This window comes from Phocoena phocoena, chromosome 16 (genome assembly GCF_963924675.1).
Source record: "Phocoena phocoena chromosome 16, mPhoPho1.1, whole genome shotgun sequence".
Classification (NCBI taxonomy): Eukaryota; Metazoa; Chordata; class Mammalia; order Artiodactyla; family Phocoenidae; genus Phocoena; species Phocoena phocoena.
Window position 1 is genome coordinate 13,465,010 of NC_089234.1, and position 22,436 is coordinate 13,487,445.

General features: G+C 53.5%; 1 protein-coding gene across 1 annotated transcript; it reads right to left on the bottom strand.

Moving 5' to 3' along the window:
- Positions 1 to 10,367: 10,367 nt before the first annotated feature.
- On the bottom strand, positions 10,368 to 22,104 carry KCNK18 (potassium two pore domain channel subfamily K member 18). Its single transcript, XM_065894921.1, is given in 6 exon segments — positions 10,368 to 10,676; positions 10,678 to 11,003; positions 11,006 to 11,158; positions 15,428 to 15,451; positions 19,406 to 19,516; positions 21,885 to 22,104. Coding segments are annotated over 6 exon segments (1,143 nt in total).
- Positions 22,105 to 22,436: the final 332 nt, after the last annotated feature.

Genomic DNA, 22,436 nt, shown 5'->3' on the forward strand with positions numbered 1-22,436 from the left:
TTAGTTCCAGGGACTGAAAATAGTGTCGGGGGAGGGAGAGTAGGAAGGTGAAGATTTTTACTCTCCACCGGTAACTTTATGCCCTTGCAATTTTTTTGAAGTGTTATTTACCAGAAGCTTCTAATGCTTCTTTCTCATATCTTTATTATGGGATATATCATATATACAGAAGAGGGCACAAAATATATGTTTACAGAGTAAAAAATTACTGTTCACTGAGCCTCATGTGACCCCACCCGGGTCAAGATATAAAACACGGCCGGGGGCTTCCCTGGTGGCGCAGTGCTTAAGAATCCGCCTGCCAATGCAGGGGACACGGGTTCGAGCCCTGCTCCAGGAGGATCTCACATGCCGCGGAACAACTAAGCCCGTGCGCCACAACTACTGAGCCTGCGCTCTAGAGCCCATGCGCCACAACTACTGAGTCCGTGTGCCACGACTACTGAAGCCCATGCGCCTAGAGCCCATGCTCCAGAACAAGAGAAGCTACTGCAGTAAGAATCCCACGCACCGCAACAAAGAGTAGCCCCCACTCACCGCAACTAGAGAAAGCCCGCGTGCAGCCTTGAAGACGCAATGCGGCCAAAAATAAATAAATAAAATTGTTTTAAAAAACCCAGCCGGAAGCCCCGGAGCTTCTGGGGTTCTTTCCTCCATCACAATAACCTCCTTTCCCCTAGAGTTCTTGACTTGTTAGGTTTTCTGTTCCTTGCCCTTTTTACAATTCTACCACCTATGGCATTTTCCTAAAAATATAATTGAGGTTTGCCTGTTTTTTATCTTTTTATAAGTGGAATCATCCTGTAGGTGTTCTTTCTCTATCTGGTTCCTTTTCAGTCTCACCAATATCACTGGTGAGGTTCATCCACATGATGTATACCTAACGTTCATTCCTAATCACTGCTGTATAGTATTCCGTTTCAGGACCATATCGCAATTTCTTTGTTCCTTCTGTGGATGGACATTGTGGTGTCCCGCATTTGTTATTAGCAGTGTTGCTGATAACACACTGGAAATGTGTGGCCCGAGTTTCTCCAGGGTCTGTGCCTGGGAGGGGAACTGCTGGATCATGGGATACCCACAGCTTCACCCTTCCCAGCAAATGTCAAATGCTTTCTAAAATAGTTGCATGAATACATATTGCTAATTTTTAAGGGTTTTTTTTTAAGGTCTTTATGCAACTGGAAAATGAGAAGGTGAAATGGGTTGTAAATTGTGTGCCGACCGACCAGCCTGCTTCAGATCTTGACACGGCCCTTTCTCTCTGTTCTCCACAGCTCACATCTCCCCAAAGATGAGGGAGGGGCTGGTTAGCGGGATTGCTGATGACACTGAACAGCACACATCCCCAGAAGGAAGGGATTCCCCAAAGCTGGTAAAGCCGAGAGGCCGCTAGCCTACATGCCCAGCAGCAGACAGTCCATCCTCCTGTCCGTACTGCAAGCCCACCGTGTGCCAGGACCGTGCAGAGCACCTGAGTGCCTCTGATCTCCCAACGGACCCCGCAACGATCAGGCAAGAGAGCAAAATGTCAACAGTCCCACACAGTGGGGCAACTTTACCAAGTTCAGGGTGTTTAAATAGAAGCTGTTCCCCCATCCAAAACCTCTCCTTGTTCTTTGCATCAATTTGGCCTTCAGAGAGAAGAGTAACCAAACATAAGATGACTCAGCCTAAGGGTGACAATACTGGCAAGACCCTCCAGTGGGCCCAGGCAGCATGATGGCTCTAAGTGGGATTGGCTGGGCCATGTGACTGGCTTTGGGGAAAGACTCAGGTCGCCTTTGTAATGGGGCCTGGTGTCCCTCAGTCACCTGTCGGGAAGGAGGAAGGGTGGGTGATGGAAAGGGAGGGAAGGAAGGTGGCAGAGGGCGCGCTCTGCCCACTGGGCCCTCCTGCATTTCGGGAGCAACCCCAGGAAAGGTGCAGGGTGGGGTCAGGGCCCAAAGAATAAGTAGCACCAACAGGGCCCCAGCACCTCATCTACTAACATTTCTTCAACAAACATCCTGCCCTAAGAACGCACAGTCCAGCTGGACAGAGAGGACGACACAGACCTCAGTCACGGGGTAAGTGTGCAGAGGCCAGCAGCGGGCAGGGGAAGGGGGGAGGGCCAGGGCGGGGCCTCGAGGTGGGATCCAGAGTCTGAGAAGGCAGATGCCTTAAGAGCGAAGCCCTGGGTCTACTCAGAAGGAAACAGAATGGGATTCTCTCTCTTTCCACCAGGATCCTTACTTTGTTCAAAATGAAGGCAGGATGTTGTCATCCCAGGCAGGTTTACATCCTAAATGCACCTCCTTCTGTGGTCTCTGTGTGGCCAGACAGCCTGGAGAACCTGCAGTCTCCTTAGCCTCTACATCACAGAACATTCCACCTGGAGAGAGCCTTAGCGAATCCTCAGCCGGTGATTTTCATTCCTAACCCTCTCTCTCTCCTCTCTCTCTCCTCTCTCTCTCTCTCTCTCTCTCCTCTCTCTCTCCTCCCTCTCTCCTCTCTCCTCTCTCTCTCCTCTCTCTCTCTCTCTCTCTCTCCTCTCTCTCTCCTCTCTCTCTCCTCTCTCTCTCCTCTCTCTCTCTCTCTCTCTCTTTCTCTCTCTCTCGTCTTAAGTTATGGATGTCTTTCTTCAAACAAAATGTTATAGGGAAGCAGAATATATAAAACAGAGCAAAGCAAAGCTACTCAGGCCAAAACAGGGGTAAGTGGCTGGAACCTTTGCCTGGGCTTCAGAAAACTCTGTATGAAAACCCCTGGGCTACTTCAGTCCCCTTGTACTCTAGGGAAACTGAGGCACAGAGATGTGGTCCTTACCATAAGCTCTAAGAAAGCAGAGACCGGTTGGTCTTGTACCACACTGAATCCCCAGCATCCCAACCCCACCCCAAGTCCTAGCACATAGTAGATGCTTAGTAAATATTCATTGGATAGTGACATACAAGCAATGCTGACTGTCTCTGCAGGGTCATCTGTTTTCCTACACATGAAATTGCTTTCCAACAAGACTAAAGGGAGGCTTGAACCTCAGAGAGGCCCCTTAATTGCCCATGTCTTGAATTTACAGCATTTGAAAGGGTTTTATTCTCTGATCTAAATGGCAAGAACAAAAGCAGAGCAGTAGAGCCCAGGAGGATGAAAAGAAGCTGTAATTTGCATCCAAGATGGAGGTGCCCTTTGTTATCCCAAGTCAACTTCAAAGTTCTCTGCTGAACAGATAGATGCACATCAGTCACCATGGCAACAACCAAGAAGCCCAACCCGCCCAACCCTGACAGCCCAACTCCAGGAAGCTGGGGATGGGGGAGGAGACAGAGGGACTACAGTGGGTGGGGAGTCCAAGTACCCATTCAGCCTGGCCCCTCTGTCACCCAGCTCTCTTACTGCTTCTCTGTTGAGGGAGGGGGCTCTGGGTCACCAGCTCCACCTCAACACACATGAGCACCTGCCACGTGCCTGGGCATCAGAAGTGCCCTCCTGAAGAGCTATACCTCAGTGTCTGGCACACGGTTATTGAACAAAAGCTTGCGATGCGTAAATAAATGAAGAAGCAGCCGAAGTCACCTGGCCCCGCCTGAAATCGGCGGCATCAGAATCGCTGGGAGGTACACTCAAGACTGGGGAGCTCCTTGAAAGCTGTACACATGCCTCTCAAGTTAGAGCAGGAGAGAGAAGAAAGCGGAGTCAAGACAGCCTCACAGGCATGTGGCTTGAGCTACTAGCAGGCTGGGGCTGCCACTCCCCAGATGCATGGGGTGGAGCAGGGCCCCAGGAGAGGTTAGAGCTCTGTCCTGGATTTGTCCAGGGAGAGGTGCTGGGGAAGCAGTCGTGAGTCTGCAGTTCTGGGGAGAAGCCAGGACTGGAGATGGTGTTTATATCCATCAGAGTGGATGAGACCGAAGGGAGGGAGTGGAGACAGGGAAGAAACGACGGGTCCAAGGTGTAAGCCCTGGAGCCCAATGAGGAGGGCCCAGCAAAAAAACGTGAGCCATCAGAGAGAGAGCATCAGGCAATGTGGTGTTGTGGGAACCAAGAGAAAGAGACAAGCGCAGGCTGGGGAAGAAGGATGCAGTCATGCCTGGAGACCTCAGGGTACCGAGTGGGGAGCCAAGGAAGAGTGCCTCTGCCCCACGCGTGCCGGGGTGTTAGCCACTGAAGATGCCCCACCTGGCTGGGGACTACCCATGCTGCCTGGGCCCACAGGATTGGGACCACCCTAGAATCAGCAGGGGCTCACTGAGTGACCTGCAAGCTGACTAAATGCATCCTTTTCCCCAGTCACAGTGGGAGTGGGGGAGGGGTGCTGGAGAAAGCAGAAACATGGCATTTTCTGCCTCCTAATCATAGTAATGGAGACAGCTAGGATTTTTTTAGGCGCTTGTAAAGCCGGGCACTGGGCTACAGCACTTCACATGGATTATCTTGTTTGATCCTCACAACAACCCTTTGAGGTAGGTACTACTGTTATGTCGACTGGCCAGGCTGCCCGTCTCCACAGGCAAAGGCCTTAACCACTCCCCTGCACTGTCTCTTCCGGGTCAGCACACTGAGGGTGCCCCCAGGGAAGTTTCTGGTATCTGAGTACCTTCCTCTTGATTCTAACAGTCACCTTCTTTGGGGGCATGTCTGGACAGTGGGCAGTCTTACCACCTGGCAGAAACCAGGGCACTGCTCTTGTTAGTTTGTGGCTCCACTTAAGGTTATTTACTGTGTGCCTGTGTGTGCACAGGCTGATGTGGCCAAAGGGGATCCAGATAGATGCACATCAGTGCATGTGGCCGATGGCAGAGTGGCTGGACCTCTGTCTGGGGAGGACACTGGGTCAGCAGGAGGCTGGCTGAAGGAGATGGACAGCATTTCCTCCTGCTGAGTACCTGTCAGCCAGGGGCAGGTTTGTGGATGTTTATTCAATTTAAGGGGCCCTCTTTAAGAAAAAAATACAAAATTGCCCATTCAAAACTAGGTTTGAATATGAATACTTATCTAGAATGAGAAAAAATAACAAATTAAAATGCCAACAAATACAAAAATGTACAAGTGCGTGACCACACTGTCAGGGTGGAGGCAAGCAAGGACCCTGAGCATAAGCTTCGTCAGTTTCCAGGTGAATCACCTCTGCCTTTGACACACTGACCTCGATCAGAGTCAGTGGAAGTCTCTGATCCTTTGTTTCAAGCACCACCTTCTGGGGCTTGGCCTGGTCCACCCTGAGGCAGGAGATAGATGGGCTCCAGGCTAGATATTTACAACTGGCCTCCTGTTCACACCTCCTGGGGTGAGAAGAAGATGGGCTCCAGGCCGGACATTCATTACCAGCCCCCTGTTTACATTTCCTGAAGCAAGAGACAAACGGACTACATATTTATGACCGGACTCGTGTCTATATTTTGAGATCTGCACCTCGATATAAAAACCAGTAACAGAAATAGGGTAAATAACCGAACACTGGACATTTTTATGGGAGGGACAGAGTGGGCCTAAACCCTGTTAAAAGATCAAGAGGTCAGGGCTTCCCTGGTGGCGCAGTGGTTGAGAGTCCGCCTGCCGATGCAGGGGACACGGGTTCGTGCCCCGGTCCGGGAAGATCCCACATGCCGCGGAGCGGCTGAGCCCGTGAGCCATGGCCGCTGGGCCTGCGCATCCGGAGCCTGTGCTCCGCAACGGGAGAGGCCAGAACAGTGAGAGGCCCGCGTACCGCAAAAAAAAAAAAAAAAAAAAAAAAATACATTTCCCATCCGTGGGGCAAGGGAGACATTGCACATGTGCAGAAAGGCTTGGGGGTCAAAAAGGAGGGGGCGCCACCCCATAATAGGTGATGCTAAGGCCATCCCATAGGCCTCTGGGCTGTAATCCATCTTGGAAAAATGTTGCGCACGCGTGTTCGGGAGGATCCTAGGGCAGGGCAGGTGCGGAAAAAGAAACCAGATAATTGGCCCGAGGTAAACAGAGACCCGGAAGGAACTGCCCTATGTAAGTGACTTACCCGCCTCTTCACTGCTCTCCTCCTCATTGGGGGGACGCCCACACCCTTGCTCTCCGGGTGTGCATCTCTGCATCTCTGCCCTGCTTCTGTCTTAACTAAACTGTTTCTCTGTGTGCTCTCCCACTTGTTTTGCTGTGTCTCTAATAATAAACATTGTACCTGTTCTTACAGTTCTGCCTCTGTGAGAGGCATTTTTCACCGGGGGCAAGAGCCAGGGGGTGTGGTGGCTAAGATGACTGGTTTTCATCCAGGCGACCCAGGTTCAATTCCTGGGCAGGGAATTAAGATCTCCCTTCACGCCGCCACTCACTACTGCCTCTCCCAGACCAACCCCAACTGCGGAGGGGACACTGTTAGGGAAGGTTCCGGCAGTTCTGAGCAGAGCCCACCCCAGTGGTCTGGCACAAGTGTTCAGGGACAAAGGCTCTGATCTGAGCACCAATATTTACCTTCTCTGTAGATTAGTCATAGGGATTTATTCACACCACGGATGTATACCGAGTACCTACTACCCGCCAACACAATGCCAGGGCCATTTCACCGTGAACCCCTCCAATATAGCTCAAAGGTTTAAATGTGTAACATGGACAGAGAGCCTGGCACGTATTAGTTGCTCATTAAAGCTTCTTCCCATCTACTAGGCACCCTCCCAAGCTGAGGCCAAGGTCAGAGCAATGCATCCAGCAGCCTAGGAGCCAGTCTCCTAGGCAATCAATCCTACTTCCCACCCATTAAAGCAGCAGCTACTCAAACCCTGGCTGTGGGATGGGCGTGGGGGGCGAGGGGGGCCGGCGTGCGGGTCAGCAGGACCACGGGGGCTGCCCAGGCCAATCCTCTCCTCTCTGGAGAGACCCAGAAGCAGGGTCACAGCCAGGACTGGCACTCCGGCCAGGTCTTCTGTCTTCTAGTCCCTCTGTCCCCAGCAGTCCTCCCAGGAAGCACTAGGCCTCCTCAAGCCCCTTCCAGTTAGAGCATGCCTGGCCCTGGGCCTCTCCACCCTCCCACTTAGGACGGTGCTTCTCAGTGAGAATCCCCCTCCACAGCTGAGAGACAGAAAGTGAACCACAGCCCCCAGCAGCAGCCATTCTTGGGCATCACTCCCAGGGCCTCCCACCCAGCAGATTTCAGGTGGGACAGGGCACCTGCACATTGTAGAAACTTCCAGGTGTCTTTCTTGCAAGCTCCATGAGGTCCAGAAGGCCCTGCTCTCTCTAACGAGGCTGGTGGATCTGAGAAGCATCCATGGTGAAAGGGAGCTAATGGCAGAATTACTGACAGGGTGTCACCTGTCAACTGGCTGAGACTCAAATGGTAACATTTCAGGCACTAATAGGAGCTTGGCAGGACATGTGATTTGAGAGATGCGGGACAGCCGTCCAGGGTGCCCCCTTGAGAGGGATGCTCTGAGGACGTGGTCCGAGGCGTTGCTTTCCCGGGTGTCCGCAGCGAGGACAGGGACCCAACGCTCTCCTTCCCAGCGCCCAGGGACCCCTTCCTCCGAGGGCCCAGGCTACGGATGCGCCACCTGCTGGCCTCGAAGCGCGGGGCCCGCACGGTCTGGCAACGCCCACCTGGTGGCCACTTGGGAAAGGACCCAGCTTGGGGTCCGGATGTGGCCGGTGTGCGGTTAAGTGGTGGCTGCCCTCCTTGGCATTTGTGCACCTAAGTCTTGCCCAGAGTTCTCCTGTATGTGGCAGGCACTGCGGAGTACAGATGGGAGGATTAAAAGAGAGAACAATGGTGGTGAAAAAGACAATCATTTCATTCGGGCAGCTCTGAGTTTGGAGAGGCCTTAGTTAAAATCCTATAACAGAGGAAGGGGTGACAGTGGATGCAGTGGGTGCATAGGGGAGACCAGGAGTCAGGGGACACTACCCAGAGGAGGGGACATGTGTGCTGAGTCATGAACCCAAGGCTTCATCAGTCCTACAAGGGAGAAGGGCATTCAGGCTGAGAGAGCAGCTAGAGCAAAGCTCTCAACTCTGACCACACACTGGAGTCGATCGCGGACATTTTTTTCTTTTTTTTGCGGTACGCAGGCCTCTCACTGTTGTGGCCTCTCCCGTTGCGGAGCACAGGCTCCGGACGCGCAGGCTCAGCGGCCATGGCTCACGGGCCCAGCCACTTTGCGGCATGTGGGATCTTCCCGAACCGGGGCACGAACCCCGCGTCCCCTGCATTGGCAGGCGGACTCTCAACCACTGCGCCACCAGGGAAGCCCATTCGGGGACCTTTTAAATGACTTCTGAATCTCAGGGGGAGAGAGATGGGGAGACATATGAATTCTTTGAAGCCCCCAGGTGTCAGTGTACAGGCAAAGCTGAGAACCACCAAGCAAAGGCTTGGAGGAATGAGTTTACATTCCTGCCCAGGGGCATGGGAATAAAAAGCCCGAGGTAGATGGAATGTGGGGTGTGCAGGGCAGAGATGCAAGAAATGAAGAGCAGGAAGACATGCTGGGCCATTTCCTCAGAACCACAGAAGAATAACCAGTAGCAAATGACAGTGACCTTCAATTTACACAATATGTGTCCCTGACAAACTCCATGTTTGCATTTGAACAGGACTCTCTACTGCCTTGGGAAGGGAGGGGCTGAGAGATTGAATACCACCTGCTATTACCTCCATGTTTCTGAGGATATACCTATTTTTGCAATCCTCTTTGAGCCTGGAAAACAGCAAGCACTCAATGAACGTTTACCAAACTGAACTTCGAATCTGATCCTGTGCTCTCGCCTGAGCGGCCAGTCTTGATTGCCTTTGGGTTTGAGGGGCTTTGATGCACTGAAACTGGGCGCCTGTGACTTCAGGGTTGTCGAGAAACTCCACAGAGACCCTAGTCCCAGTGGCTGCTGCCTGAAATCCCATGTCTTTCAGTGGTTCTTGTTCACACCGTGTCAATTCCATTTCCTGAGGTAGGTCTTAAAGAGCTGAGGGAGCAAAAAACCTAATAGGTTTGGGGAAGAGGAAGGAAGATCCAGAAAGGAAGGCCTGCAGCCCCCTCTGATTGCTGACTTCCTTTCTTTCCAAACTGGAACCTCCCGGCACTTTTCATTGGTTTTTGCGATTTTTGTTCTATACCCTGGAGCAAAATTCACCATTTACCCCGGAGCTGACTGATTTGGCCGATCACAGGACACAAGCTGATTTTTCCAAGATTCTCTCAAAGAAGCATTCAAGAAACTTTGATTCTCTCCAATAAGACATTTCTAATAACTGACTAGGGAAACAGTGCGACTCTTGTAGTACTACGTGCGAGGGCCAGCCAGTTCATACACCAATTTGGTACATCCTCTCCCAGGCTGGGGTCCCCAGCAGTGACTCTGAGACAAAGCTTTGTGTGCAAGTGGGTAATCTGGGGGTGATCTCAAGAGGAGGGGAGATAGGAGACAGAGAAATGAAGGAAGCCACACAGGGTGGACTGTTGGGCAAGTGAGGCTCGACTCCCCTGGGGGAGACGGTGTTGAACGTGGCACAAGAAGCTGGGGCCACACATCCACCCACTCCCATCGGTCACTGGTTCAGGGCTGCTCCCAGGAGCGTTCATTCCTTGGCACTTCTAGCCTGCCCTGCGCATGCCTATGCTTTAGTGGCCGGAGAAAGTCCTCAGGCAAAGGGAACTGGAGTAACAGGCCATATGGGTGGGGTACTTACAGCATCTGCCACACAGATGCCCCATTCACAAGCCAACTCATTCACGAACAGGTCACGAGTACAGCCACCAATGAGTGCCAACCCTTACACGTACCCATGCACTCACATAAGCATCAATACTTTCACATGCCAGCTCATTCAGGAGGTGCGATCACGTGCTGCTTGGTGAGAACACTGGTCTGCACCGAATCTGGCAATCAGGAACTATCCCAGGCCCCTGTGAACACAGGTGACAATTCCTCTCAGTGCCAGCAGTGTATGTTACAAGGGCTGGGATTGGGCTGATCCCATTCATGCACTCATCCAAGAAAAGAGGTGGTTCAGCCTAGCTCTGTTCCGTCAAGGGTAAGTGGGGAGCAGCTCAGGAAGATTTTAATTCAGCTGAAAGTACAAATTGCAAAAACAATTTGTAAACAAAAGGTAAATTTTTTCTCATGTTGCAAGAAATCCAGTGACATCTGTAAGGTGGTTTCATCTACATTAGGTGGGGCTTTTGAAAAATGAAGACAGGGCAATTAATTGAACTTTGGAGGATGGTGACAGATTTTGTCTAATGTCCTGATAGGAAGGGCATTGGCCACATCTCTGCAGGGCCTCGAGACTGAATTCAGCTGTCATGCAGGGTGTGACTCTGAGGCCTCAGGTGACAGGGTGCAGTGCCACCAGCTCTAACTACACTGCCCCAAAAGGCAAGACAACCAGCTGGGCCAGCATCATCACACGAGAGTCGATGGAGCCTTCACTTTTTAACAGGATTGTAACACTTTCCATTTGCAAAGAACAGCATGACATTTCTGTAGATGTGAATCAGACTGTTTTGCACCAACTTGAAAGCCATGCACACAATCTCCATCCCAACGATGATATAAATGGAGAAGAACAAGAAGTGAGGCTGTTCGAAAGCAATGTCCCCAAACCCAATGGTGGTCAGTGTGACGAAGCAGAAATAGAAGGCATTTTCGAAGTGAGGCTGCTTCTCCCAGATGGGGAGGATGGCAGCTGCACAGGAAATGTAGGCGACGACCACGAGGGCGATGATGGGGAGGGGGGATGTCCAGCCTCTCCTCCTGCCGCCCCGCCTCATCCAGGTTGTTGATGATGGAGTACGAGAGTCTCCCGAACACCAGCTCAAGACACGAAGAGCTCCCCTCCATGGCCTGAGGGGGCACCTGCAGTGTGTTCCCTTTCTCTCGTGCTAGAAGTCTCTCGAACAGCTCCATGTTGCTGCTTGGGATTGAGGGGCCAGGTTTGGGGCCCGGGAGCTCTGGGTCGTTGATGGCAATCCTCGGGATGGCTTCGTCTACGGGACTGATGTCAGGTCTTCTTTCGCAGGGGGGTCCGGAGCGCCACTTGGGAAGGGGAGGGGGGAGGAAAGGAGTTTTTGGAATTGGTGGTAGGACATGGATAAGATGGTTGCCAGGATGTCGCCTGTGTCTGAGAGGACCAGGAACATCACGGGGACGCCAAAGAGAGCACAGAGCACGCACAGGTGCTTGCCAAGCCTGGTGACAGGGTAGGTGTTGCCGTAACCTGAAAAGGAGGACAGAGCCCGGGATTGTCGGCTGCTCTCCCCACTCCCCTGCTCAAAAAACTTTAAAGAGACCTTCTGCCACTTCCTCTCCCTGGCATATGACATTTTACACAACATGTTTAAAAATATTCATCTTGGGGCTTCCCTGGTGGTGCAGTGGTTGAGAGTCCACCTGCTGATGCACAGGTTCGTGCCCCGGTCCGGGAGGATCCCACGTGCTGCGGAGCTCCGTGAGCCATGGCCGCTGAGCCTGCGTGTCCGGAGCCTGTGCTCCGCAACGGGAGAGGCCACAACAGTGAGAGGCCCGCGTACCGCAAAAAAAAAAAAAAAAAATTCATCTTAAAACATTCATCCACTTGTCTGACATTAGGTCTGCTTTGCTGGGGGAACAGGCGGTGAAACCCAGCTTCTCTTTAGGATAAGGGACGACTCATGTCCAGATCTTTGACCAGAAATGTCCTTGGCAGGAGACAACCCCGTGTTTGGGAGGAGCTGACTGCCTCGCATTTTGCCACTTCTGAGCATCTGAAGGAGGATGGGCCTAGCTCACCTGGAGGGATAGGATGAGCACAGGTGACAGGATGTGCGGGCTTTGCAAACACACCCATCACCTCCATCATCCTCCATGAAGGCGTCAGTTTTTACGAAGCCACGCTTGTCCTTCCTGGGATGTCTGGGCCTCTATATATTAGGCAATTATTATGTGCCAGTGGTGTGTACAGCAGTACGCACGGTATTTGGGACGGTAGAAAGCTGGACGGTGACTAAAATACAATCGCTGCCCTCAGAGCCATTTGTGACTTAGTGGGTCAGACGTGTTCATAAACGAGAGTGAAATGTTGAGGACCCCAGCATCTAGAATCTTATCAACCTCGTTTCCAATTCCAGCTCTGCCATTTACTAGAAAGTTACATGACTGATCACATTTTCAGATGTCTTATCTGTAAAATGGGCACGATAATACCTGCTTTGTATATGGACCAGCTGAAAGGATTACAAGAGACCAGCACCTCACACACAGTGTGTCGTTCTCAGGAGGTTGGTGCCCTCATTCTAATAGCTGTTTTTTTGAGCATCTACTGTGGGTTGGGTATTAACCAGTCTTCATCGGTAAGTATTATCACCATTACAGATGGGGAAACTGAGGCTCAGAGAAGTGAAGCGACTTAGCCAAGAGCATACGTGTGATAAAGTGTGGAGTTGGGGGTCAAACCCCCAGGGCCATCCAGTTCCCAAGCCAGCTCCCTCCGCTGGGTCAGGAGCACCGAGGGGGTGGGACCCTCCAACCATCAAGAACAGGATGGTCAAGCAAAGAGAGGTTGAAGCCTCCATGCTCTTCAGGAGCCCCCTGCTCCCATCACCCCAGCCCCCCACCCGCCGTGTCTAGAGAGGGCAGGATCAGAGGGATGTGGAACCCCACAGCACAAGTCGCTGGATCTTCTGGAGTGGGCAAGCTCACTGCCTTCAACAAAGAGGGAGAAGCTCTGTATTTAATGCCTATGTTTAATTTTTGGTGTCATAAAAGGATGACTAATACAGAAAACCCCAGCCCAATTATGTAAATTAATTGGAAGGCAATTCCCAGGCTGGCTAAGCCCCAACCTCCTCCAGGGCTGCAGCTTCCTGCGCAAACTCTGGCCTCAGCCTCCGCCCTCCAGGCATACGCACGGGATCAGGCTGCCCATCTTCATCAGGGTTCTGGAAGAGGGCTGTGGCCCTCACCAGGTCCCATCACTGTGCACCCCTCCCAGGGCACTCCACACCACCCTGACTGCGTCCATGAGGTACCATTTGACGGCAGGGGTGGCGAACTCTCTGTGCATTCATACTGTTTGTGCATGTGAGTGCTTACTGCATGCACTGGGACACAGCGGTGAGCAAAGCAGATAGGAATCAAATAACCACCCTCGTGAGCATGCAGTTACAAGCGGAGATCAGTAACAAGATGTGTAAGAGCAGACCAACAGGTTAGAACAAAGGCATCCATCCTGGATGGGCATTTATTGAGCACCTACTCTATGCCAGGCTTTCGCGGGTGGGATTGGGATACAATGAGGAACAGGCAGAGGTCACGCCCTCTGGGGGCTCCTAGTCGGGCTGGAAGCAAATTCTTGAACTCAGCTCCCCACCTGTCCAGCAGGACCCAAGAGCTCAGGAGTGAGCCTGCACTGGCTAAACCCCCCATCAGAAACCCGAGGCTGTTCCACAGGGCCGGACTTTCTGAGGGGGTGCCCAGGGTTTCTGTTGCCTCTCTTTCCCTTCCCAGTTCCCTGCAGGTCTCCAGCAGCTCAGCCCTCCCCTCAGGGAGAGGAGGTTGCAGAAATGACCTCAGGACAGCATCTTGTCCAGGCTTCGGTGAAAGCCAAGAAGCACTGAGGAGATTGGGGTGGGGAGGGGTCTTAGGGAGAGGGAGGGGGTTGGGGACAGAGGGGGGCCCTGGAGAGGATGACCAGCGGCCCAATGTGCCCAGGACTGAAAGTCTCATGTTCTGGTAAACCCTTAAATGCTAAAACCACGGCAGCCTCGGGCACACCAGGGAGTGGCTCGCTCTAGCCAGGGTGATTGTGGAGAGTGAGGAGAGATTCTCTGGAGCAGAGAAGAGAGGAGGGGGCCTGGAGCCCCTCATGGTGGGGCAGGAGCTCTGAGAGGCCTGGCCGTGGAGTCTCGGGAGCCTAGGCCCCGGTGTCAGCAAATATCCCTGCTCCTGAGCTTGTCACAGGCCTTGCAGTCCTTAGGGGTGTCAGCAGCAGGGCCCAGGGGCAGGCAGCCACCCTGTTTTCCAGATGTTGCCTGGAAGCCCCCAGCTCTCGTGCACCCCTAGGAAAGTCAGGAGAGGCTCCCCAGTGGAAGCCCCCCAGCCTCCAGGATGGAGTACCAGGGTGAGATCTATTTTATTTCAAGGAAAGAATATCACATTTCTTACAGGATTTATGGAGTAAAGTGCCTTTTAGAGTCAGAATTTCCCGCATAGCAGAACCCCTAATGCTGGCAACCACCGTCGTTACTGCATTTAATAGACAAGGAACAGGGGAGTCAGGTGACACGTCCGGAGTCGCACAGCCCACAGCCTGTGGGCACCCCTCACCTGAAGACCTCCCTCCACATGCATGCTCTCCTTGGCAAAGGTGGGTGTAGTGGATTACAAACAAAGTCATTGTGGCTGCCTCTGGGTGGAGTATGTTTACAACCCAGAGGACATGCCACGTTGCAGAGAACGCATCAAGGAAGTAAGTCTCAGAGAGCACAGGCCCCTATGAAGGAAATGTATTGCCTACCCAATTACTGAATGCTAAAACGCATTATGGAAAATCATACTATTTCTTATAATGCATGCCGATATTCCAATTCCATCAGTCCACGCCACTTAGCCTGTGAGTATTTAACAGCCCATACACTTCCTAATCCAAGGGGGCTGATCCAATTGGGAATGACTGGGGATTGACCAACCTCATACCTTTCAGGGGTCCCTTTTTCAGCATCAAGGCCAGGTGCATTTCAGGTGACCCAGAGATGCAGGACAGGAAGCAGTATTACCAGTAGGACCATTATTGATTACGGGCAGCGAAGAACCTTCCCCAATCCTCTTCCAGTTGTAATTACTGGATGGCTTGATGTCTTAATGGACTTGTACCATGAGTGGCAGCATCATTTTCTTGGGATATGAACCAAGCGAATGCATTTCTGTTAGGTCAGTGGTTCATGGCCTGGACTACCATTAGAATCACCTGGAGGGCTCTGAGAAATACTGATGCCTGGGTCTGTCCCTAGTAAGTCTGACGTGATTGGTGTGGGGTCCAGGCATGGGGGCGTGTAAAAGATATCCAGGTAATTCTGATATGCAGCCTGGCCCGAGAACACTTGCCCCGGGAGAGTGCTTCTCAAACATCTACGTGCATCACCTGGAGAACTGGCTAAAACCCAGATCACTGGTCCCACATCCATAGTTTCTGACTCAGTAGATCTAGGATGGGGCCTGGAAATTAATTTGTATCTCTAACAAGTTCTCTCTGGTGGTGCTCACACCACTGGTCCAGGGACCACGGTTTAATAGCCATTGCATTACATCAGTGGTTCTCAATAGGGGGCAGTTTTGCCCCCCAAGGGCCATTTGGCAATGTCTGGAGACATTTTTGGCTGTTGCGACTGGCGAAGCCAGCAGGGGAAAAGGTGGGTGCCTCTGGGGGGTAGAGGCCAGGGATACTTCCAAACATCCTACAATGAATGCACGGGACAGTCCCCGCCACAAAGAACCCTCTGGTCCAAGATGCCAATAGTGCCAAGGCTAAAAAACGCTGCCTTAGATCAGTCCCCTTTTGTTCTTGAGAAAAAACCTAACGAAACCCCATACTCTCAAGCCCGTTTGCTTCCAGTCTCTTCCTTGCGCTTGCGGATCCCCTGTAAATGTTGTCCCTCAAAGCATTCCCTGGAGGTCTGGGGTCCCTGAAAAGGCCAGCTGTGCCCTGCTTCTACCCTGCTCAAAACGACTTCCCTCCCAGAGTCCAAGGTCACTGCTGAATGACCAGCCCCACGAGGTAACAGCACTTACCTCGTGGGGCTGTCATGAGAATTAAACAAAATCATGCATATAGGGGCTTCCCTGGTGGCGCAATGGTTGAGAGTCCGCCTGCCGATGCAGGGGACACGCGTTCGTGCCCCAGTCCGGGAAGATCCCACATGCCGCGGAGCGGCTGGGCCCGTGAGCCATGGCCGCTGAGCCTGCGCGTCCGGAGCCTGTGCTCCGCATTGGGAGAGGCCACAGCAGTGAGAGGCCCGCGCGCGTACCGAAAAAAAAAAAAATCATGCATATAAAGCACATTGGCACAACGCCTGGTGCTGGTAAGCGCTCAGTAGCGCAGCTATTAAGTTACTGTTACTCTTTCTGCTCGTGACCTGTCCCTGCTTGGATCAACATTCAGGTGAATGAGACCGGTTCTGAAAGAAACCACATGGGGGCGCCCTTGGACACAAGCATATGTGCCCATTTAAGAAAGTGTGTTGCAGCAGGCACAGGTTGTCCACCCAGCAGCCATTCCCCCATCTTTCCCTGGAACGCTGCTTCTCTCTCACCTGATTAACAGATCCGATCCGTCTAAGTCATCCTGGTAATCCAATCCCCTTGCCAGGGACTGGCTTGGGGGGTGGGAGGCTTCCAGGAAGTTTCTTGCCGATTATGACAGCCAGCCTTTTCTCTGTCTATGAGATGCCATTATGCCCGGACGGGAAGTGGACCTTGGTGACCATCGTGTGACCCGCTGAGCAGGATGGAGAGAACCTGATACTCAATGTCACAGCTGAGCTGCTCATCAAGCAGCCTGAGGGCTGTCCCCCACTGGACTTCCTACTTGGGAGGTGACACATTTTCCTTGCAGTTTAAGCCAACCGCGCTGGGTTTTCTGTCAGTCGCAGCTGACCCTCACGCTGACCCTCAGAGGCAGCTCTGGGAGGAGTCATAGATCAGGGAACAAGGCTCAGACTGGTTAAATTGCTCACTGGAGGTCACACAGCTCTGACCCAAGGTGGCTGGCCCCCAGAGTCCGCAGCTGGCCACTGTGCTCCACCTCTACCCCGAGTGTGAGGGGACCCCGGGACGAGTGCCCAGCCACGGCCTTTGTGAGCTCAGGCCCCCCGGGGTCGGTATTCTCCTGAGCTGATGCTCTCTTGCATGGAGATGGGGCCCCAGTACTTTTCACTGCCCAAGAGGGGCGGGGGCTACGCAGTGAGTCACACTCCTGGTGGGGACGCTGACCCAGGAGCCCCCGACCTGTGCCCGAGGGCAGCTCCACTACCTCCACTCCTGTGACCCCCTCACCACCAGCAGGGGTGGCTCCTGCCAGGCCTGGCTCAGCCCCTGCACCTGGCCCACCCTGCTGCTGCACCGCAAAGGGAAGCTGGGGCCCTTAGTTACTAGAAGGTCCTCCGATGCTGGCCCAGGGACACAGCGCAAGACCAGCCCCACTTCTCACAGCCCGCCAGCCTCAGTGGTCTCTACCTCAGAGGGGCCTCTAAGCCCCGGGGCTTTGCCTGCTGCCTCGCTGGAAATCTCTCTCAGCCTTTTTTTTTTTTTTTTTTTTCGGTACGTGGGCCTCTCACTGTTGTGGCCTCTCCCGCTGCGGAGCACAGGCTCCTGACGTGCAGGCTCAGCGGCCATGGCTCACGGGCGCAGCTGCTCCGCGGCATGTGGGATCCTCCCGGACCGGGGCATGAACCTGCGTCCCCCGCATCGGCAGGAGGACTCTCAACCACTGCGCCACCAGGGAAGCCCTCTCAGCCTTCTTTGCCTGGTTCATCTCCACAGATCCTTCCACTCAAATGTCACTTCCTCAGACAAGCCTCTCCCCCATCCCCGAAAGTCAGGACCACCCTCCCCCATCCTGTCTCACCCACTTCACAACCCAAGCTTCTCCTCTTGAGCACGTCTGTGTGCTTAGCTGCTCATTGTTCCCGCCTCCATTAGACTCGGAGGCATCCAGCTATTTCAGCCCCATGCCAGGCACAGAAAAAGTCGCGTACAGACAGAGGCAGTGGGGTTTCAGGTTAAGACCCAGACAGCCTGGACCCAGACAGACATGAGCTGTGTCCCCTTGCAAAAATGGTGGACCTGCCTTGCCTCAGAGAGTGGGAATAATAACAACAGCGACCTCAGGGTTGTTGCGAGGTGGGAATGGGCTAATCATCGCGAAGAACTGAAAAGGGAGCCTGATGAGTCTTAAATACACATGGGAAGCAGCCGCATAGCACAGGGAGATCAGCTCGGTGCTCTGTGACCACCTAGAGGGGTGGGATAGGGAGGATGGGAGGGAGACGCAAGAGGGAGGAGATATTGGAACATATGTATATGTATAACTGATTCACTTTGTTATAAAGCAGAAACTAACATACCATTGTAAAGCAATTATACTCCAATAAAGATGTAAACAAATAAATAAATAAATACACATGCGTTAGCCAGCGCAGCCGCTGCTGTTGCAATCATAGGCGTTCGGTATTTGTGAAGGAAGGAAGGAAGGAGAGAAGGAAGAAAGGGAGGGAGGGAAGAAGCAAAGGCCATCTCCACAGCCCAGTTCCAATGTGCGGTGTCACACAGGAGCCCACCCTCTGTGCAGCCACCGAGAGGATCTGTGGCTTTGAGGGTCCACAGAGCCCATCTTAAAACGTGCAAGTGTTCACTGTAGGGAAGCAGCTCTGCCTCCACACCCTCCCCTCTGCCTGGGGCTCCGGAAAGGACTTCGCTGGGACAATGTGTCACACAGGAGTCTTTCCCTTGCTTGGAGGCTGGAGACACGTACAAAGCAAGTGCAGGGAACAGCGCGAGGCCAGCTCCTTCCTCTCTCCAAGTCCTTCCCTTCTGGGCACTGTCATCCACTCCATGGGGACACAGGAATCTGAGCGGCCCCTGCTTCCAGGCAGGGCGAGGCTCTCCCTGGGGCTCCCTGAGCAGGGGTAAGCAGAGTCTCCACAGCACCCCGCAGACCTGCAAAGCTGGCAGCCTACTCTGGGGAAAGAGCACTGGACTTGGAGTCTCAACAGCTCTCGTGGGCACCAGCTCCACTCACTGCGCGACCTTGGCCCCTGACGTCACCTCTCTGGGCTTGGGCTCCCTGACCTGATTCACTGTGGGCTTTTAAGGAGGCAGCTTAGCACGGCCCCTGCAGGCAACTGTGCGCTCTCCTTAGCGCTGCAGGTCCCCTTCCTCCTCTGCCTCATCGTTGGCGCTTCCGGTCCTGCTCTGGCACACCGTCCTCCCTCTCCACGCCGTGCCCTCCTCCATTCCCTTGGAGCCAGCTGCCATCAATGCTGGTGACTCTGAAACCCACTCCTCAGCCCCAAGGCTGGGGAAGCTGTGCTCCCGCCATACCCTGAGCGCATCGCACTGACCACGTTTGGTTGCCTCCAAGTCCAGGAACCCGGGCAGGCAGGTACCCGGCAGGTTGTGTTTTGTGCGAGGGCACTCACTGGGAGACAAGAAGAAGCCGAAACGCAGCCCACACCCCGCTCACTGGGACCTTTGCCCGGGGAATGGGGCCATGTCCACCTGAAGGAAGGGGATTCTCTTCTCATTTGCACAAATGGGCCAGTGGCAGCCCTGCTCACTGCCGTCTCCCTGAGCACAGGGTAGGCACTCCACAGCTGTTTCTTGCACTAAATGAATGGAACACTTCATCCCCACCAAGGGTCCGCGTCCCCCTCCCCTGCCCCCACCCCCAGCTTTCTCTCACAGGTCTGCCCTCACCCCTGGACTTACCCACTGGGCAGCAGAAAGAGTGAGCTCAGGAAGGACCGGCCTGCAGACCCGCTAAACCACTGGGGCTTCACCTGCTGCAGCAGCTTCCCGAGACCCTGCTTCCCACCTTCCTCAACTCCAGAAAGAGACAACCGGCGTGAGAGAGAAGGTTACACCCTTTGAAACGGGTCCCGCCCAGGGGAAGGGGCGTCTTCCCCAGGGACCACGCCCCCTGCCTTGTGGCCCTCATCAACACTAAATGCAGGATCGCAGAACCCTTTGTTCCATGTCTCTGCAGTTAGGTACCGCTCCAGCACCTGCAGAGATTAGGAGGCCACATAACCCTGTGTGCTGAGCGCCCAAGAGAGAGGCCCACAGGGGTCCGGCCTGAGCTCAGCCATGGAATTGCCCTGCGGCCTTTCTGAACTTTCGGAGCCTTGCAAAGGGGCCGACTAACTTCTGCTCTGCCTCTTTCCCCGGGTCTTGAGAACCGAAAGAAAAAGGCTTTTATGAAATGCAGGCTCTTGCGTGATTGCAAATCATATGCACTCCTGGAAGCCATTAAGCCTGATGGAGTGTGGTGATCATACCGGGATCAGCTGGCTGAGGATACCTGGGAAGACTTGGCGGAAGCAGGCCTGGGGGCCCTAGTTTCTCGGGGAGGTGTCCAAATGGTACCTTTGGCCTGGCAGCCAGTGGGTTTTAGGGATCCCAGAAGTCACCTGCCAGCTGGCACAGTTGTAAGAAGATGTCACAGAGCCTGGAACAGCAGGAAGTCACCACTCGTTTGAATGGGCACCAACCTGGCAGTCCAGACACCTGCAACCTAGACTCAGTTCTGACCCTGACTAGTTCCTGTAGCCGTGGACAAGAGGCTTCTTTCTGAGCCTCAGTTTCCCCATCGGGGAGGCAGCATGACATGGCTTTGGAATCTAAATGTCTGGGGTTGAATCCCTGGCTCCGTTTTCTAGTGGGTGACCTTGGGCAAGTTGTTTAACTCCCAGTGTCTCAGTTTCCTGATCTGTAAAAGGGGGACAATTCATATCCACCCCAAGGGGTGGGTGTGAGGATCAAGTGAGACAGTGCATGAAAAACAGGGTCTGCACTAACCAGCACTTACTGAGCATTTTAATCTCCAGTGAAAATCAGTACAAAATGCGGATGGACCAGCTCTGTTTTCCTATACCATTCTGTGCATCAGAATCACCCAGGAAACTTTTTAAAAATAAGATTCCCAGCCCGGTCCTGGAGATCCTGATTAAGTGGGTTTGGGGAAGAGCCTGGGAATGTGTATTTTAGACCAGCTCCTTGGATGACTCTTATGCGTGGCCAGGTTTGGAAAGCCCTGAAGTTGTTGACAGTCTGGACCCAGTGATGGCTCAGAGTGTCAGATGGCAGACGGCATCTCCTGGGTCATCTGAGTAGGCTTGTGTCTGTCTGGCACAGATGCAGAGAGAAGGAGTAGGACCCTCCATGGAGAGGAGACTCTGCCACCTGTGATCAGCCTCTGGTCCGCCCCCGCTGGAAGGACATCCCACAGGTTGGAGGGGTCATTACCAGGCTGGCTGAGGACCTGTCATACCACGGGACCCTGTTCTTCCCTTGAACTTTAGAGTCTGTTTTTCCTTTGTCTTTTATTTACTCTCTATTATTTTATCTTGCTTTGTTGAATGCATCTTTCCAAGCTTTAGGAGACAGTATGGAAATAAGTGACAAATACGAATGAAAAGCAATAAGGACATATATAAAGTGCCTTGTGCCTTCCAAGAGGCTTCATGTCCATTGTCTCATCTGCTTCCCACAGGGTCCCTGTGATTGGTGGGCCTGAGATTGTGGGCCTTCTTCTCCCTGGCAGACTGAGACCCAGAGAGGGCAATCTGCCCCAGATCACACAGCAAGCTGGGAGAGCAAATGGGACTGAAACCAGGACCCAAGTTCTTCTCACAACACCTTCTTCCTCCCCTGAGTCCGACCACAAAAAAAGGCCACTTGAAACAAGAACTAGGAGCGCAGGGGGCAGGCTACTATCTTGGCAGTCCAAGCCCAATTTGGATTGTTCCTTGAATTCCAGTCCTTGTAAACTGAACCATGGGGTGGGGCAGGCGGTTCTGAGGACCAGCCTAGGAACCCACAGCTCCAGATCTGGTCACCCATCCACCCCACCCCACCTCATCAAATCTCCAGCAATCCATCCTCCTTAGAGCCTGCCGGTCTGGGTGGGGCTGGGAACTGAGGCAAAGGGAAGGGAGCGCCCACTGGGTGCTCAGCGCTTTTCCTACATTCTTTACATCAACCCTGAGAGGCCGTCCATTATTCCCACCCCCATTTTACAGAGGGGAAAACTGAGGCCCAGAGAGAAGTCACTTGCCTAAGGTTGCCCAGGAGTGGGCAGGATGCAAGCAGAGAGCTCCCAGACTCAGCTTCCTACAAGGCAGTTGTCTCCTCTCTGGGGCCTGCCTCTACCCAGAGAGAAAAGGCCCGCCCTGCCCAGGTACGCCACCTACCTGTTCTGTTGCATTTCAAGATGTCACAGAGCTTCTCCAGGAACTCCTCAAACTCCGGGTCATCTGCCCCCAGGTCCTGGCTGCCCTCAATGGCTGAGAAGAGCGCGGCACCCACCAGCGCGTACGTCACCAGGGAGCAGTGGAAGCAGAGGCGAGGGAAGATTTTCCTCAGGGCCTCCCAGCAGCACCTCCTATCTTGAGGCGGCCCCGCAGCCTCCATCCTCCCAGGAGTGGGCAGGACAGGAGCTGCTGGAAGAGGGAGGAGCCCAGAGGTCCCGCCAGGGAGGAGGGGGAGTGCCCCGAGAATGGCCCGGCTCCAGCGCTTCCCCCAAGGACTTGGGAAGCAGGCGGCAGTCCTTGTGCGTTCAGTTCCTGAGAGTTTCTCAGATAGCGCGCCCCCTAGTGTCTCAAATTACTATTGATCCACCAGGCAGGTACGCTCCCAGCAGCCTGGCCAGCCCGAGAGCTGACCTTCAGGGGCTTTGGGAGGAATGCGTGGTGGTTGCTTTGTGCTTTGGCCTGTGGTACCCTGACTCTTGGACAGGTAGAAAT